The 19,072-nt window shown below is 42.1% G+C and overlaps 1 protein-coding gene across 2 annotated transcripts in view; it reads left to right on the top strand.

Moving 5' to 3' along the window:
- kctd16b (potassium channel tetramerization domain containing 16b) overlaps positions 1 to 19,072 on the top strand; it is an 87,870-nt gene that overhangs the window by 19,167 nt on the left and 49,631 nt on the right. The window contains exon 3 of one of the 2 annotated variants that reach the window (XM_071542410.1): positions 7,228 to 7,243. The exons of the other annotated variant lie outside the window; for it this stretch is intronic. Coding sequence (XP_071398511.1) covers positions 7,228 to 7,243 — 16 coding nt within the window. The remainder of the gene's footprint in view (positions 1 to 7,227; positions 7,244 to 19,072) is intronic. 2 annotated transcript variants of the gene reach the window in all.

The following is a 19,072-nucleotide window of genomic DNA, read 5'->3' as shown; positions in this document are numbered from 1 at the left end:
GTGTGCGTCTGTCTGTAGCATACACTGAATGACTGGCTGGAGAATGTGTCTGTTTCAGATCTGTCTGTTTCTATTCACAATATCTCTAGCTCACGTTTCTGTGTGTGTGTGTGTGTGTGTGTGTGTGTGTGTGTGTGTGTGTCTGTGTGTTTGTGCGCGTGTCAGACACTGCATGAGTACAGTACCTGTCATGGTGGCCTCCAGTTCTTGAAATCAAAACACATTAGAGTGCAATCCAAATATCCAGATAGGGCAGGCCAGGTCTGGGTGGGGCACACGCTGGTTTACTAGGCACACACACACACACACACACACACGCACACACACATCCTAATGCTTACGGTAAGACAGGAATCCATTATCAGTATGGAGTGGCCCGGAGAGAGTGTGAGTGATGTGGTGTGAGTGGGTGGGGTGCTAATGTGAATGGATGCCTCTCATATATGCGGCTACCAGCCGACTGAAGTGATGACTTTGTGCATTCACGCTGAGCGGTGGACTTCCTGCGACCAACTTGGTTACAGCGTGATGAATGCGACTCGGTGCAAATTCATTTTGGGGAGGCGAGGAGCTGGAAGCCTCTGCGGCGGAGATATGATGACTTTGTTTTGGAATTTAGCTGGAAGTCGTTTTGAAACTGACAGACTGGCAGGCGGTTATCATTTTGTTTCACATCTATGGAGATATGTCATATGGCTGGCATATTAAAGAGCCAGTTCCTCATATATAATGTTTTTCTTTTTATACCGTGGCTTGGGTGAATACTTGTTTCTGATTCGCTGGTGTGGCGTTGATTCATTTCTCTGACGCATGTCGACATTAGGAGGGTTCATGGCCGTTGAGTCCCGCACTATTTTAAGATAATTACACACTTTATAACATGCAATCCTTGATGTGTAAAACAGATTCATGAACAGTGACACATACCGCTACCAAATCCTTGCTGGCATGAATATAAAATTTACTAGGGATTAATATTAAAGCTATTAGCTTTCATAAGACCTGTGCTTAGAAATTAATGAGATTTCAGGTGTTTTATACAGTTGTATTTTTAAAATATTGAGTAATGAGCTTCAGGAATGTATATTTCAGGAATGTATATTTAGCATTGTGGAACGAAACCCTACTCTTATCAAACCATTCAAAGTTTAAGAAAGTTCAGTCCATTTCATGTACGTTTATTTCATTTTCAGAGAGCAATTTTCTAAAATAATTTACAGTCTAGAACAATTTAAGAAGGCAGACATACAGGGATTCAACCGTACTTCAGTGTTGCCAGCATTAGACTTCTGTATCCTTCACACCATCACTCACTCCAACATCATCAGTAAAGTGAACTGAACCTATTGGATAGAAAGGTCCAGTTTCAACAGGTTGGGCTCCAACTGCCCACTTAACCACTTCACAACTTGATTTGCCCGTTTTTTGTGACCATATGTGGAATTGAAGTTGAAATTGAGTTTTGTTCCAAAATGAGACCCATCTGTGACCCATTTGTGAAAAATGACACTTGAACTATAGAAAATGATTGATAGCACAAAATTAAAGTGGACTCTGGAAGTTTTTAGAGAATAAGTCTTTGCTTGACGAAAGGCTGTTTTTTCAGATTGGATCCTTTAATATTTTAGAAAAGACTGAATGATAAATTTCAGGTCATGGTTGTTTTTCAAAAATGGCCATATTGTGCTTTGTGTTTTGAAGTGGACTCTTCAGTTGTAAGTGCACAGTTGAGTCGTCCACTGGACCCGCTGTCAACCCGCGATACAAGTGACCACCGGATTGTCTGTCAGCCACTTGGCCAGTAACTTTACAGCGCTGTCACCTAGCAACGGCACTCGAGTGCAACCAATCCACTGATTCGGTAGAACCAAATCAGTGGACGGGCATTTCATTTTCGTGGGGTGGCCTAATTATCATCAAAAAAAAATTTGACTAATTTTTTAAATCACATTTTCTATAAGACAAACTACTTTTGCTACAACAATTCCACTGTGATTTCAATAGCCTACGATTAACAATATTGCCCAATCATATAGGAAGTTCACTTTCACTCACTTTATTGACAAGGAACTGGCGGCCCACAATATACTCCAGTAGCTCCAGTAGAGGTTTTACTTTAACTATATCCATGTCTCTCTGTGGGCCTCTGGGTCCAAGTCTTTTCTCCACTACATAGTCCCGTAGATTCTGGTTTACAACACGCTTTCTCTTACTTGGCCCAGTTGTCGTTGTGGCATCGTTATTGGCCGCTGGTACAATTCTGTCTCATTGCAAAGTTGCCCAATGCATTCCGACGCACTCTTAACGAGCGTTACAGCAGTATACAAGTCCATATTCTTGGCTTGTAGCATGCGATTTAGGGGCTGTAACAGAGATAAAATCCTCTGGATCAGGTGAGCTATGAACTTGAAGCTCAGCTGCGTAATTGCGCGAAGGAGACCCACGGCTTCGATGCGCACGTACAGTTGAAATATCATCATAATTGTCAATGATGATCTTTACTGTCGCCAAATGACCTGTCCACCGCTGATCCAACAGGCGTTTTAAAGTTTGGCCTTTGTAGTGAATTGATATTGTGGGTTTTCTAAAGAATTTGTAGAGTAAATTGCAGATATGGAAAACTTCCTCAACTCAACTGACATGGCATGAATAATAACTAAATGAAGTTGGTGATTAAAGCAGTGCATGTATGGTATATCACTGCCAGGTTTATACTCAAGTAGTTTCTGCACTCCTCCATTTTCCCCTGACATAAGGGATGTGCCATCATAAACTCCAGAGAGAGCTATATAATGTATTATGCAAACTCTCTGGGGGGGCACAGAAGCTCTGTAGGCGGGCCCGGCCCCCTAAGGCCCACCCATAGCGCCGGGTATGCTCGAGTGTATGATGGGATGTTGTTGTTTAGCAAGAGGTGCTTGGGGTTTTGGAGTGTTGCCACATGGCTTTTGGAAATCTAGATGTGCAGCGTCTCAAATCTCATGTTAAGCCACACGCCAAAGCAGCACAATGGCAACTTTTGAGCGTTTAACAGGGTCTGGAGGTCCTCAAAAAGTATTAAAATATCTTGAATTATATCAATTCAAGGCCTTAAAAGGTCTTGAATACAGTTAAATATAGCTTTTTAAGTTTTAGTTTCAGTTTCAGAGGTCTCAAAAATGGTGGTTTCTTGATGTTGAGAAATACTACAGTATATTATATAAACTCAAGGCCTTACAATGTCTTCAATACAGTTAAATATTGCATGAAGTCTTACTCTAAGTGTTACTTGTAAATTTGGCTTAAAACAGTCTTGAAAAGTCTTAAATTTAGCTTGACAAAAACCTTCACCCTGGTTTAAGAGGCCAAATGATCAAGTCTTGAGTGGGGAGGTGATTCATTCTAGATGAGAACATGCTTGTATGTTTTTAGCCTTTATTATTTAACCCACAGAAGAGCTCTTGTTCAGCATTGCCCTGTTTCATCGGCTGCTGGGTACAAACAGGCTTCTACTGTTTGCAACCAAGCCTCTCCACCGGAGCAATTAGGGGTTACAAAGCTCTCTCAACGGCCTCTCAACAGCAGGGAAGAGCATTACTCATTCACCTCCCAGTCCAAGTTCGCCTATATAATCTTAATCCCTCCTGGACGTCTCCCTCATGCATCCCCAACCTTATATGCACCGTAAATTGCAAGGTCATGTGTTATGAAAGAGGGAGATATCTGATCTGGTATTATCGAGTCATATTTCCCCTCCTTGGCCGGCTTTCTCTGCTGCTTCACAGGCTCATGGATCATCAGATAAGGCAGGAGTCTGACAGGGAAACTATTGGCTGGCAGGGCCGCTGAAGCCTCCGATACTCCACAGCTCACACCAGCAGAAGAAACTGCACACACACACACGCACGCAAGCACACGCATGGATGCACACATATAAAACAGATATACAGAAACAGATGGAGAGAAGAGACACACTCCAATCGGCCGAGGGTACTTTTTAAAAAGTATAGAACCTGAATGTAGTTATTTTCCCAAGGATTACACTCACAATTTGGACTACGTTATATGTTATTAATATGAAGATTCACTTCCCAGCCTCCCTATTATAACTTCTTATTAACAAAGCAGGGAAATTAGAAGCCACATGCAGCTGATTTCCCTCTCCAATCCCTTTTCCACAACATATAAAGGTCTATTAGACACTGATGGAGCAGCTGTTGGGGTTTGAGAGGGTGTGAAAGGAAGTTAAGTATCTAGACGATAATAGGCAATTGATCTCTTTTGGCTTCTGTGACTTTATTGAGATTTCTTTGTTACCTACAGTCGACTCGAACAGAAGATGGGATGAGTTGTTCCTGAAGGACAGCACTATAATATAAGATAGAGATAATATTGTAATTGGTGTCAAAGCTACAGGTTTTATGTACCATGGGTAATATATAGACGATGGATTAAACAGATACAGATACGAAAACATTAAAGACCAACTCATGGAATAGTAAGTAATTTAGAGAGTAACCAGTATTCTGTAGCTGCACACACACACACACAAGCAGTTAATGCATGTAAAGGGAAGACGGTATGTATATGTGTGTGTGTGTGTGTGTGTATGTGTGTTGTGTATATACCCATCTTAGTTATGCTCATGCTTCCATGCCAAGACAAGGACGATAAATCCTCACATCGACCTGTTTCAGAGAGAGTAATCCTTAAAACATCATGCAAGCCCTGACTCTCTCAATCTGTGTGTGTGTGGGTGTATGTGGGTGTGTGTGTGTGTGTGTGTGCGTGCGTATATGTGTGTGTCATAATGTGGAAGCATCCTGAGATAGCCAGCTAGCCAGAGTGACATAACCTTTATAACTGTGACCTCTAATCTGAGGCTCCAAGTTGTTTTCCTGGGAGTGTGGTGGAGTCTGTAGAGCGAGAGAGAGAGAGAGAGAGAGAGAGAGAGAGAGAGAGAGAGAGAGAGAGAGAGAGAGAGAGAGAGAGAGAGAGAGAGAGAGAGGAGGAGGAGATGGCAGAGTTAGTAAATTACTGCTTCATCACCTCACTGCCCTTAGGAAGGATTCTTCAGAAATTTTAAATTTTGTTCCCTTTTCAGTTGTCAGAAGGTGAAAGGAACGATCTGGCAATCAGTGGTTTGAGCTTTGGTTTTTATTCAGTTCAACTTCATAACAATGTATGAAGTATAGCCTGCAGTGGCTGCGGCGGAGCAGAATAAGTGCAGGATGGTGGTGCATGATGGGGGTTTTGTATGATTGGCTGCTACTGTAGAGAGCTTCTGTCAAAGAAAGAGCAGCAGGCAACATCAAAGATAAAAATAGCACATGATGTGTCTTGTTTTCACCAGTGTTCATTTTAAAGCAGTCTGAGACTCTTCAGTCGAGAGCCTTTCTGAGAGACATGACCTTGAGTTTTGCCTGAAAATGACTTTCCACAGGCTCTCTGAGGGCAGGGGGCCTTAGATGTTGTGATTGTTCTGGCTGAAACACACTGGGTGTCTTTTGTACATTATGATACAGACGCTGATGGCTCTAGGAAACGTCTGATCCCAAGTGGAATTCTCTGTTGAATCCAGTTCACGTGTGTCTCGGCGGCTCTGGGGACCGCGAGCTTCACAGCGTACAGCGAAACAGTCAGATATGATATGGACGTTTCATCCCGATTTTGCGGTGCCCGGCTTGGGGCCTAGAATCAAAATGAATAGAAAGGAGATTTCCGAGCGCTGTGAGTGGTTAAGCAGCATTGAGATACGCATATGCAACGCTTTCAAATGTAAACAAATCCCTGGGCCCCAACGGGAACATCTGCTACAGGAGGTTAACAGTGGGGATTCATACTGGTAGTTGATAAAACAACTGTCACTGAGGCTGTAGATGTATTTGAACCACTGAAACTACCTGGATAGTGATGAAATATACTATATACCTGGCTAGTATTCATTATATATGTTGAGAATTTTTACTTTGAAGTCAGATTTTACATCTCAAGCTAATTTACTCTCACTCTCTCTGACAACAATGCTCTTTTGATATACAGTGTAACAATGAAGGCTGTCATAGATCTTGTCTTAGATGTTTTAATGTTGTCTTTAAGCTGTGGATTGTTTTATGCGTGTGTATTGCATGAGAAAATTGGATCATTCCACTGCAAAATCACGGTGCACTAGTCTCATATAAAGACACTCACCAATAACCCTACTGTAGCCTATGCAATGCTGCCTGAATGCAGATAAGGACTCACTCTAGGTTTTGACTGATAGACTACTGTACAGTATGTTGCATGTCCGGCATTGTCCCGTTGCACTGTACACAAGATCATATTGTCCTTGAACCATGTGGGTCAGTTTACACTGTGTTGTATGTACAACATGGTCTCAAAAAATGTTGTAAAATGAGCACAAACTCTGAAACGCAGATTATGTGTAGTGGACATGAATTAGGTGAAGATTACGTTCCTCCACTATGAAAAGATTGTGGGACAATAGGACTTGGAGTTGGAGAGGTGTTTGTCACTTAAAACAATCAGGTAACGGGTAAGGTTAACCCACTAAAACAACTTTGGTTAAGGTTAGAGTTTTGGTCATGGTTGAAAAAGAAAAAACTTTTGCTGAAAATGAAAACGTCACTCACGGTATAAAAATTCCTCCCAAGTTTGGAATTGAATCTGAAGTTTGGAATTGAGGGCGAGTGTGCCACTCTGACCTCCACATCCTTACTTTGAACCAGGCTATTTATATGCCAAACTTCAGCCTGTTTCTAGTCTCCATCATGAAATCCTTTTGTGGTGGGGAAACTGTATTTCCCTCACTTTTCATGCACAGAGTAGGTTATTTGCATTTTAGGACTGATATGAAATGATGTGATATGACGTCTTTGCACCACAGCACATTTATCGTACTTGGTGAATAAAGTTATTCTGATATGGAATAGTTTGGCTAAATATTGCTTTTGCCATAAAAACACATCCGCATCAGCAAATGTTCTGTGACAGTACCAGCCATATGATATGATGAAATTTGTTTGTCAATAGGAAAGCCTATTCTGCAATTAATTCAGTGACTTGCCCATTTTGAGCTGCGGTTTTGTATCATCGACTGTAGGGTTTTCTGTAGGTAGAGAGAGAGAGAGACTGAGGAGGAGAAAGAGAGAGAGAGACTGAGGAGGAGAAAGAGAGAGATTGGATATTGAATTGGACGGTTCTGTGCTTGTGATGCAATATTACATCCTACTACTCAGATGTAAGCAGAAAATTGTTAAGCGTAAAATAGAAATCAAATACTGCTACACTGCAAAAAATGACAAGTTGTCCAGAGATTTTAACTTGTTCCAAGACCTATAAAGCTTATTTCATGATATTTTTAGTCAAATTATCTCACTGCAGTGTCAGATAATCCTGCTGGTATCGCTAACTGTCACTTGATACATGCCAATATGACTCCTTTCAAGAAATCATCATAAAACAATGAAGAAAACAGAAACAAGACAATTTCACTTTTACCAAGTAAATGTCCTGAAATATGTTACATTACCCTTAACAAAAGTAAAATTTGTTGAAACCGGTAATTATCTGCCAGTGCAGTTAAGATGATTTTACAAAAAAAAAATCCTAAACTTGATAATACAAGATACAGTGACTTAAGAAGTTGGTCAGTTTTTGCAGTGTGCAGACTGCATTCATATGATTCCATTTTTTTGACATGTTTATGCCCAAGCGATGAAGCGGATTATTAAATACATCACTTTTAATGCGGATAAAAGAGTACTGTTAGTCAAAGTAAAAACACATAACCATTGAGACATTATATGCATTTAGATGACGTCTTATCCCGAGCGGTTTCTAATGAGTGAGCAGCTAGGTGTTGCTGGGTGTCTTGCTGGAGGATACTTTGACAGGACACAGGGCTGTTGTGAGTGTCAAACCTGTGACATTTCCATTAAGGGACAGTCTCTCTAAACACCCTGCCACCCTGTCACCACGATTTAGAGGAAAAAAGTGAGAATGTGTTTCAGCTCAAACTGCCTCAAAGCTGCATGCTCTCTGTTTGTCAGACTGGCCGATTTGCATGGTCTTTACTAAAGGTTCTGTTTTATTTCCTCTTGACCGTATGGCATAATGGTTTCTACTCAGAACAGTTTACTGCTACTAATACATAGCAGTGTGCATCTGATGGCCGCCATGTTCTTTTCTACCCTGCTCCTCTTTTTCTCCTTTCCTTTCCTTTCCTTTCCTCTCCTTTCCTCTCCTCACCAGCCGTGACCAGCACCGCGACACAAGACACAAACCATGAAACACTTATGCTGCAAGCCAGCAGTAATTTAACTGCAATTAAAATCCTCGTCTTCTCTTCTCTCTCTCTCTCTCTCCTTCTCTTCCTCTTTCTTTCTCACTTACTTCATTAAATATGTCCACGGCTTAATTCAGTCAGCTGATTTAATTAATTTCAGGAAATGGCACCATGGCATGTTTGAGACTTCATCAACAGTGGCTGTTAGTTGAGAAAACAATCCCCCATAGTGGCTCCCTGGTTGGCAGGGAGGAGAACTGAAAGAGACGCCATTTTACCCTCTGAAGTTTTTCTGCTCATGGGACCTGATCAAATATCCTTAATCAATACTTATATTGTATTCTCAGCAGCTTAAATACATACAAGCTTGGAAACTGAACTCAAAGTATACTAGTATACGAAGTATACCGACTCAAGCTATACTAGTACTGTATATACAGTATGTTGGCTTCTTTGCCCTTGTCCTATGCTAAACCATGTCATGCTTATACTATACAATATATAACTATACTGCTGTACTTTACTATACTGTACTGTCCTATACTACACTACATTGTACCGTACCATAACATATCATACCATACCATACCATACCATACCATTCTATACTATACTATACTATATTATACTATACTATACTATATAGTATTGTATTGTATTGCATTGTATTGTATTGTATACTACAGTCAGTTTTGGCAGGGAACAGTATAGTGTAGTATAGTATACTATACTAGTATACAATACAATACAATGCAATACAATACAATACTATTCCATACCAAAACTGACTGTAGTATATTATACTATAGTATACTATACTCTATTGTACTGTACCATACCTCCCCAACTGTACCCTACTATACTGTAGTACACTACACTACACTATACTACACTATGCTGTACCATACCATACTATAGTCGTCAAGTCAAGTATATTTGTATAGTCCTTAATAAGAGTTACATTCTCAAAGGGCTTCACAGCATCCACATTATGAAACAATAATGAAAACTCTACCATACTCTAATCTACTCTACTCAGTACTATACACCATGCCCATTCAAAACCCCCACACAGATTTTTGTAGGGAGTACATCCAGCGACCTTCCGGGCATAAGCCTGCTTTTCTAACCTTTAGGCCTCTGCTGCCTGCATGCCTTCCTCCTTCTGCAGAGTCACTTTGCTGTCATCAAAAACTGGACCATGACTAACATCGCATCTTTTCAGTTATCAGGAGCTGTCACTCAAGTTAATATTCCAGTCTTGGAGAAAGCCATAACTGAGCTTTAGAGATGGGGACCGAGGCATTTTCATGCACCATCAGTAGAGACAAATAGGATTTCATAAAAGATAGACACAGAGTAAACACAACAGAAATGTAAATATATCATTTTCTAGCTTCATATCTTTATATGATTGATGAGAGAGAGAGAAAGAGAGAGAGAGATTCCAATAATCATAAATAATCATACAATAATCATACAGTGAAATCATACAAATACAGGCAAAACACCTTTTCTTAACAGACACCAGCAGCCTTATCTTCTAATAGCCAAGCATCGCCTTTGGACCATCAAAGAGGAAATGAGCGCTGATGGTGACAGTAAGGCCCGTTAGTGGTGATGTGTGATAGAAGAGCAGACAGAGTGAGACTCCGGGCCTGTCAGGACGATTATGTACAACACAGATTTCAAAGGAAGTGAACCCTCAGCTGATTTCAATGTAGCTCCATTAAAATACTTTCCATGCATTAGTGTTTGCTTTGGAAATTAATTGAGCCCGCACTGCGCAAGCTCACGTGCACATAAGTGTAGTCACAAATGCACACACACACACACACACACACACACACACACACACACAATTTTAGCATAACACACATAAGTTCTGAAAATGAATTATGAAACATAAAAGAAAATAGTTAACATAATAACTATACGGCTAATGCTCAATCATTTCTTTGACAATACCACAGAAAATATAATTGCGACAGAAACTTGGCATTGCACACAATAGAGAACTCTGGGTGGAAGCAATTTTCCAGTCGCATGCTATTAATTAATTAGAGACTGCTCTCAACATGAAGGAGAGAGAGAGAGAGAGAAAGAGAGAGAGAGAGAGAGAATTTCAATTTTCTTTTAAGCCAAATACCACTGATAGCCTTTGTGACTGGAGGGTGAATCTTCTCTCTAGCACAGAGAAGAGTGAGTGAGTCTGTTGTCCCTTTATAATCACCCAACCTTCATTTATCCAGGATATTAATCTTAATTTTCCTCATGCATGCTCTTTTCAGCAACACTCTGCTTTACATTCACACAGTCTCCCCAGGGAGAAACCACTCTCCACTACTGGCTACTGAGCAGCTCCAGCTCCAGCACCTTGACCGTAACAAACCAACTTGTCTTAACCTTTAGGCTACAGCCACCCCATTAAAGCACATCATAAATAACTAATTTGCGGGCCTAATTATGAGCAAGAAGGATCATTGAACATTAAGTATATAGGGCTTTGTCCTGTCAGAGTGGTTAGACAATGAGCTATTAATGTAAAATTTACTGACCACAATGGAAATCAGGGGCCAGTTGCATAAGAAAAAGCTTTAGACTGGTCTTACATTCTCAGGTTAGACTGGTCTAAATAAGACCATTGCATAAAGTGTATTGCATAAATATTAAGACTGGACTTATTTTGAGGTAGGAAAGTTAGCCACCCTCCCCACTGGCTAGGCTTGGGTTAAGGACTGTTGCTATGACAACCAGTAAGCCTAACTGTCAGAGTGGGAAGTTTAAATACTGTAGCTATTTCATACAAGATGGCAAATCTTTGGTTTAGGGAACGAGCCTTGAGAAGAGCGTGAGTCTTTAGAGACAGAAACAACTCATTAGAGATCTACAGCAGTCAAGAAGTGTTGGAGCGACTGGGATTTCCTAGAGACACCATCCTTACCTACCTCCGTTCCTTAGACCTAAGACTAGGTCTATCTTTATGCAACTGGCTCCAGCTTTCGAGCTTTATTGTGTTAACTTGTTTTATCTTTGAGGATACCCCTCTTTGTTCACGGTGTCCCCTTGTATATATTAATGATTATTGAGTGAACTCAATACCCAGCAAAGCCCTGGACAGGCTCCAGTATGTGCAGAACTCAACTGCCAGGGTTCTCACCCGCACCAAGCCCTGGCAGCACATCACCCCCACCCTCATCCACCTTCACTGGCTCCCGGACAAGTCCTGAATCTCCTACAAAATCCTCCTCCTCACCCACAAATCCCTCGATGCCCTCGCCCCCCAGTACCTATCTGACCTCCTCCACCCCTATACCCCGTCCCGGAATCTGCGGTCCTCAGACAATGGCCCATCTTTGGACACTTTTAAAAAAATCCTGAAAACCCACCTGTTAACCAAGGCCTATGGCCTCTAGTTAACTCTCTCAATTATTGCTAGTATTATTTTCTGTTCTTGTTTTATTTGTTTTGTCTGCCTCACTGTGTAAAACGTCCTTGGGTCTCTTGAAAGGCGCTATATAAATCTAAGTTATCATTATTATTATTATTATTATTAACTCAGTCAATCACTCAGCCTTAGCTCCCCGCTCGCCAGTCACTTAACAATGTTTGGTAATAGCACTGTGTAGCAAACTGTGGTAATAAATGAAGCCAATTGTATTTTCTTGGAAATTTCTTTTGAAATCGAAAACGTATGAATCATTGTAATTCTTACCTATGCCATCTGTTGAAGACTTTAATCTGAAGTACCTCACAGTGCCAGGAGTGCAGGCATTTTTAGTGTGAGTAGAACCAGTGGTAAATGAACCACTAACCCCAGCAGTGTTAGTGCCTTGCTCTACCCACTGAGCCATACAGGATCACCTCCTGCAGTACAAGACCGTCCTCACTTTCAATCAGGCAAAGATGGAGCTTTTTTGTTTCCAACTCCTGTTTACAGCAAACTCAAAATTATGAAACATGAGAGACTGTGACTTGAAAGACTGCGAGAAATCTCTGAGGCTATGGAATGTTATTATGGTCTTACGGCCTATATAACTTCTTAGAACTTATTTGCTTTGTACTCAATGCACAGAAGGAACTTTTGAAGTCAAATGTTTGCTAGATTAGGGTGTAGATGAATGAGACTGCATTTCTCTCCCTCACTGTGCTTTGTGAGAATTTGCCTGTGTCAACAAACTGGTGGCGGCAACACATTTGCCAATGAGCCGTGCGCTGAGGAACAGCACCAACAAAGCAATGCTAGACAGTGGGACCGATGGCTACCTACATACCTACCTACCTACCTACAGTATCTGTGTTTAAGTGTGAATGCCTAGGGGGATCACACTTTGGCCAGTGGCTGATGGAGAGGTTAGGCTTCCAGGGGTTCAAGTGGTTCATATTGCTGCTGTCAGGTGAAAATCTTGTATCTCTAAAATGTCAGCTTTTCAGGAACTTAGAAAACTTAGAACTTGTTTTCAGCTTGACTGCCATACATTTTAGAGTTTATCCAGTGGGTTTTGAAAGGGTTTGATCAGCCCAGGGGTTGTAGAAATGTATCATCCTGTAGAGAACTTAAATTGAAGTTAAAACATGAAAATCCCCAGTGTTGGAGTTACAAGGTTTTCACCCAACAGGGACCATCTGTGACCCTAAATCAGTTCCTTTGACAGTTTTCACTGAAGAAAGAAACATCTACTGTAGGCCCCTTCAGGCTTTCCTTGTATGTACTGTATGTTATTTTTATGGATGGATGCTGGATGCTGGTTCTCTTCCATCTACAGTTGGTTTCCAGACTGAGTTGCCAGGGTGAGTTGCCAGGGTGGGTTGCCAGGTTGGGTTGCCAGGGCCCCGGAGTCCCGTTGTGATCGACAGGGATGCAGATTACGTAGAGCATCCCTCAGTGACAGTTCAGCGCTCTCTGCTACGTTGCCTCCGAGCGGACGTCCAGGGAGGCAAAGGGGACAGGAGGATGAGACAGGAAATACTAAGCTGACCCAAACTGAACTGAGCTGAACTGAACGGAGGAGAGTGCATCAACTCCCCAGAGGGACAGGCTCCTTAACTTGTTCCCTGTGCAGGATGAGGGCGTAATGAACTTCGACATATGCGACCTGGCAAAACATGAAACTCCAACTTACCACTGGATCATGAGTACCTTAGAGGGACAGATCTAGAAGCTGCACCAATCCACTCGAGAAAAGATTTTAGCGAGCCACCGACTGAAGAGGCGAAGAGGATGCACCCAGAGTTCAAGTGCGATCCTTGAGCAGCTATCGTCCTTGTTAATTTATTTCTAACTCATAGCAGAAAGCAAGGAGACGAGGCAAACAGAAGCTCCCATAATACTGGATGAGTGAATAACATCCATTGTTGTGGTGGACAGTAGATACAGATATGGCCGTTAATAATAAATACTTTTTAAGTTTTAAGTTTCTCATGTGGGTTTCTCCCAGGGCAATCAAGCCGCTTATGTGAACAGTGCTAGTACCATGCTCTTCCCGCTGAGCTCGGCCATGATTTTAGGACTAATTTAGTAATTGGGTCATTTTAATTACTGCGTTTTCCTGGAGGATTCTGTTGTTTTCTGGACTGAAAATGCAGTGGTCATGCAGCATTAATGTAAGGACCGGACTGCTTGTTTCTGTAAGCAATGAGATTTCAATTGCTTTGTTGGAGGCAATTTATCATCTCTATGCTGTATTACCCTGTTCCTGTTCCTTCCTTCCTGGATTTCAAAGATTATTTCAGATTTATGCATGAATAAGCACAGAGAACAACTGTACAAAGGAAATGAAAATAAAGAGTGGGCATATATGGGTTAACATCTCTAAGATATAGATGATCCAGTCTGTAAAGGTGCTATCATTTTGTCAGTCCAAGACTTGAGCTACCTACTATACATTAAAATCTAATTTGTGTCAATTTAAGTCATTTTGTAATCTTTTTTCCAATCTAATGTTGGTGTGTGTGTGTGTGTGTGTGTGTGTGTGTGTGTGTGTGTGTGCGCACGCATGTGTGCGTGCATTTGGATAGTATTATAAAGCATTTACTGTCACAAGTTAACATCTTGAACCTCAATCTTAACGCTGAAAAAGAAAAGTACAGGGTAAGCAATAAAATCATCCCATGGATTTCAGTGCGTTTATATTACAGGCTAAATTCACAAAATCATTTCACTTTTATAGGCCGTATCTTTCCTTTTCCTCCAGCCGCCCACACGCCATTAGGCAAGTTTGCCTAGGCTCTTCAAACGTTTCTTCCCCTGTTTGAAGCCTTTGGTGGGAGCTGAAGTTTTTCCTCGGAGTCTTTCGCACATCAAAGTGTAGTCAGGTTTCACATGGACGGAAAGAGAGATGGAATGAGAGAGAGAGAGAGAGAGGGAGAGAGAGAGAGAGGATGTAGATCGCATCAGTTGGGCTTAATTCGGTTTCCACATTCACTCACATGCTGAGGAACGGCACACCGCCCTTTTTATACTGCACCATCCACTCCCCTACTGTCACACACACACACACACACACACACACACACACACACACACACACACACACACACACACACACACACACACCCCATATAACAAAATTTACTTTGCAGCATAAAAGCAAGAGACCCCATCAGCAGTAGTGTGGAAAGTGAGAGAGAATGAGAGAGAGAGAGAGACAGTGGAAGAGAGAGAGACAGAGAGAGAGAGAGAGAGAGAGAGAGAGAGAGAGAGAGAGAGAGAGAGAGAGAGTGAGAGAGAGAGAGAAGACAGTATTCTGTATGAGGAAGTGTGACTGAGAGGCAAACAGACATTCCAACTGTCTTCATTGATTCAAGACAAATAAGCTAATCCTGATAACAAGGATCAACGACACTGCAAACGAGAAGAGTTCTGGTCTCATTTGCTTTCCAACTTCAGTTAATTTTTCTCTTTCTTTTTTGCTTCCCGCCTCTCCATCACCTCCTCTCCCTCTCTCCGCTGCAACTCCTTTCTGTCTCCCTCCCCATCTACTCCTGTCCCGCAACCCCATCATCCTTTCTGCCTGTCTCTCTCTCTCTCCTCATTACCCTCTATCCCTCTCTATCAAACCACGATGCTCAAGTTCAGCCCGCTGCACAAATTTGCCCTGACAGTGAATTGTGTCGAAAATAATTCCCGTTTCCGCGCGGCCCGTCCTGAGCTGGAGGTTCAGACAGATAGGAGATGATGGGCAGGGCCGTCAGCCGAGACGCTGCTGTGCGGCAGGGGAAAACACAGCCAGCACAGTACACAGCCAACTAAATACACTGGCAGACACCGATAAGAGTCTAAAAAGAATATAAAAGATAACTGAAACACAAAAAACCTTTAAACCATTAGTAATCTAGCTCCATTGGGTAGTTCAGATCAAGTCAGTTTACATTTGTTTTCCATTCATCCTCAAATTCTTTAACTCAGTGCAGCTCAATTACTTCTGAAAATCCAGAGATTTACACCACAAAGCATCTTCCCTGATTACTTATTCACAGCTTTTCTTGTATGAATCAATCCCTTATATCAGCTGTATATAATGCAAGATGTCTGCTTACTGGAAATAGCTAGAAAACGCATAAAACATTAATTTCTGCTTTCCATTCATTGATATTGCTTGCCATTGAATGTTTTATTAAAATGCATACATGGCTCCCTTTTGTAATATTGACATCAAGCAAGGAATAAATTGAATTCCAACTGACTGTAGCTATTTGCTGAGCATTTAAGAACAATGTAGCCCGTAACTAGCATCTTATCTCTTTTTCGACACAAGCATTACAAATACTCTAAACTCATTTATATAATCCCCTAATCTCCCCGGCAGCATTCTCATCTACACACACACACACACACACACACACACACACGCACACACAAACATAGATGCACAGACAATCTACCAATCCCACACCCACCCTACAAACTTCACGCACACACACACACACACACACACACACACACACACACACACACACACACAGAGAGAGAGGCACACAGGCAAGCACATACACACACAAACAGATACACAGACATCTACCAATCCCACACCCAAACCACAAACTGTACAAACGTACACATACACACACACACACACACACACACACACACTCTGGGCCTGCTGAGCGCCGGTGTTGTCTGGTTGAGGCAGATCCAGCAGTAGTCAATGTGTTGGATGCTGAGTGCGGCCGCTGCTAGCCAAGGCGGCTTCGGGGCCAGACTCTAATTCCTGCAGATTCAATAGCAATCTGATTAGAGCTCTAAATTGCTTCTCTGCTCAACCTCTTAGCTCTCTCACAGCTCCTCCCTCCCCCAAGCGCCCTATCTCAAGTCTCTTTCACCTTCTCCCTTTCTCTGCGCCCGTCTCACCCTCTTTCTATCTTTCTCATTACCATTCTCCTTTCACTCTCTCTATCGCTCTTCCCCTTTCTCCTGCCGTCTTTATCTCGCTCACTCTCTTACCATTACCGCGCTGTCTCTTCTGTGGCTGTATATATCTCTCTTTCGTTCTTTTTTCTCACCCTCTCTCTGAATCTTTCACTCTCGCCGCTGTTTCTGTCTCACTTTGTCTCTCTCTCTCTCTCTCTCTCGCTTCATTTCTTTCTCTCTGGTTCTTCCTCTTCTCCTCTTTTCTCTCCCTTACTTTCTCTCTCTCTGAGTTTTTCCTTGTCCTCTCTAGTCAAGAGGGGAAGCTGTTCTCCATTCTTTCCACACTCACCCCATTAGCCCATTAGAAGCTGCTGCTAGATGTACATTATTCTAGTCTCGGGGGACAGCCTATCACTTTCACTACCGCCAGAGAGCCACAGAGACTGGCGTGTACTCAAGGCGAGGGGCCCAGCACGCCTTGTTAGGTGTGTCTCAAGCTTGAACGATTAGCAATTACACTGTCTGGCTGAACTTCTAAGGACTTGATGGAGTCAGCACTCTTGTCCAATCAAATATCGGAATGAAGCTGTTTTTTTTTTTGTTTTGGAATGACTAAGCATTTGCTATCGGGGGTCACTGTATTGTAAGGGTACGTGCGAGATCGGATTATGTAGGCTGTTTCCTGTTTGAATATATTGGATAGATTGCTTTTAATGGGCCAATATGCATTGTTTCTTTGCCTGAAGCGGTGTAATATTTGGCCTTGCCGCCCTTATGCTAATTCACATCAAGACTGGTTTTAATGCGGCGGTGCAGAACTACAGCGCACAGAGGTGTAATAAACATAATCAGTGTTTCGATGGAACTGTCATACAGCATATTATGCCAAGTCTATCATATATTCCTTTATACACCTCCAGTAAAAGCTGTGGAACCCGTGAACCGTTGCATCCAAACACACAAAGCCATTTGTTGTTGAAATACAGACTTTTATTTTTATGGCGTTTCTCCTTTATCCAACAATATGCGGCAGAGGTGGGAGAAAGTGTAAAAGGAAGTGATATGCATTAAATGAGTGAGAGTTATGTGATAATGATAATGCGATGAAGTTCTGTTTTTGCTTGCCCCCCCCTCCAGAACAACACTCTGGATCTGGTAGGGATTCAGTGTCTTGCTCAAGAGCACTTCAGCAGTGTGGATGTTTGCTGACACAAGGTCTTGAAACCAGGTCCTGTCCTCTGTCTCTTTAATTATGTTTGGAGCGGTGTATTTGAACTAGTTGGGTTCATTTGGGCAGGTCGTTCAAACTCGGCTGGCACCAAATGCGAGTCTCATTCCTCTTCTAAGTGAACTGCAGTGCGGTTTGTTAGGAATGAAAATGTAATCCGATCCGACTACAGCAAACAACCCCAAAACACACGGTTTTATGGGCATAAGTAGAGGGATGTTGACGTCTCACAGCCAGCAGTTACAGTACTCATGCTTGGGAGGCCTAGCATAACAAAATGAACTGAGGGCAAACTACAGTCTCAGCTGATGCTCATGTCATTCCCGCAGGATGACAGATTACCAAAACTTTGTCCAATAAACAAGCTACTTGTGAGTCCATGTGACTCTTGTTTACAAGCACTGGACTGCTTGTGATTGGGTAGTATGAACCTAAATGAACCAAGTGCAACAAAGTAAACTTTTCCACTCTGTTTCAGACCAAGGGAAATTAACTATTAAGCCGTCTCCATACTGCTGACACAGCTAAAAATGCTGTAGCAGAGCCAGGATGGAATTAATCGTGATCATTTTTCAATTGTTCTTTATCCACCTTTTACCCAGTATGAACATCTTTACACTGCGGGAGGGGGATCCACAGCAACCACTGGATCTCATGCAGCAATAAACTTTATCTCATGGATGACTATTGTGTTATGTCATTTCAAAACTAGGCCACCTAGAAGTCTGGTAGATTGAAGATGTTACTGTTAATATTTGTAGTTTTGCCAGCTTGAACTGAAACAGAGTCTCCATTAACCTGTTTGACACAGTTTCCAGGCCAACAGGCCAACTTCCACGCACACCTTCCTCACAGGTGATGGAGCGCTTGTTGTGGCGTGAGATGGTTAGCATGGTTACCATGGCATTTGCACAGGCATTTCTTCGGCTTTACTTTACACAGAACAAATACCAGGTCAGGTCTGGCTTTTCTCGTGCTTTTCTCCTAGGTCGTGAGGTGGGTCAGAGCTGGGTTATTTTGACATCTTGGCATCATTACAAAGAAACTAAACCCAGGTCAGATCCACCAAGAACCCGGTGTAAAAGAGTGATTGCACCCTAAGCATCGCTGCTGCCCCAAAGGTCCATGCAGTACTTGGTATGCAGTCTGTCCCACAGAACCACCAGGACACCCCTAAACACATCTGACGCCATTAAAAGAAACTGATTCAGATGATGAAGTGGGT

Source organism: Centroberyx affinis, unplaced genomic scaffold, assembly GCF_046629955.1.
Source record: "Centroberyx affinis isolate AG114_WGS23_722 - 3 ecotype Tasmania unplaced genomic scaffold, CSIRO-AGI_Caff_v1 ptg004098l_1, whole genome shotgun sequence".
Lineage (NCBI taxonomy): Eukaryota > Metazoa > Chordata > Actinopteri > Beryciformes > Berycidae > Centroberyx > Centroberyx affinis.
The sequence above is the reverse complement of the archived record's forward strand: the minus strand, read 5'-3'. Positions and strand labels throughout refer to the sequence as shown.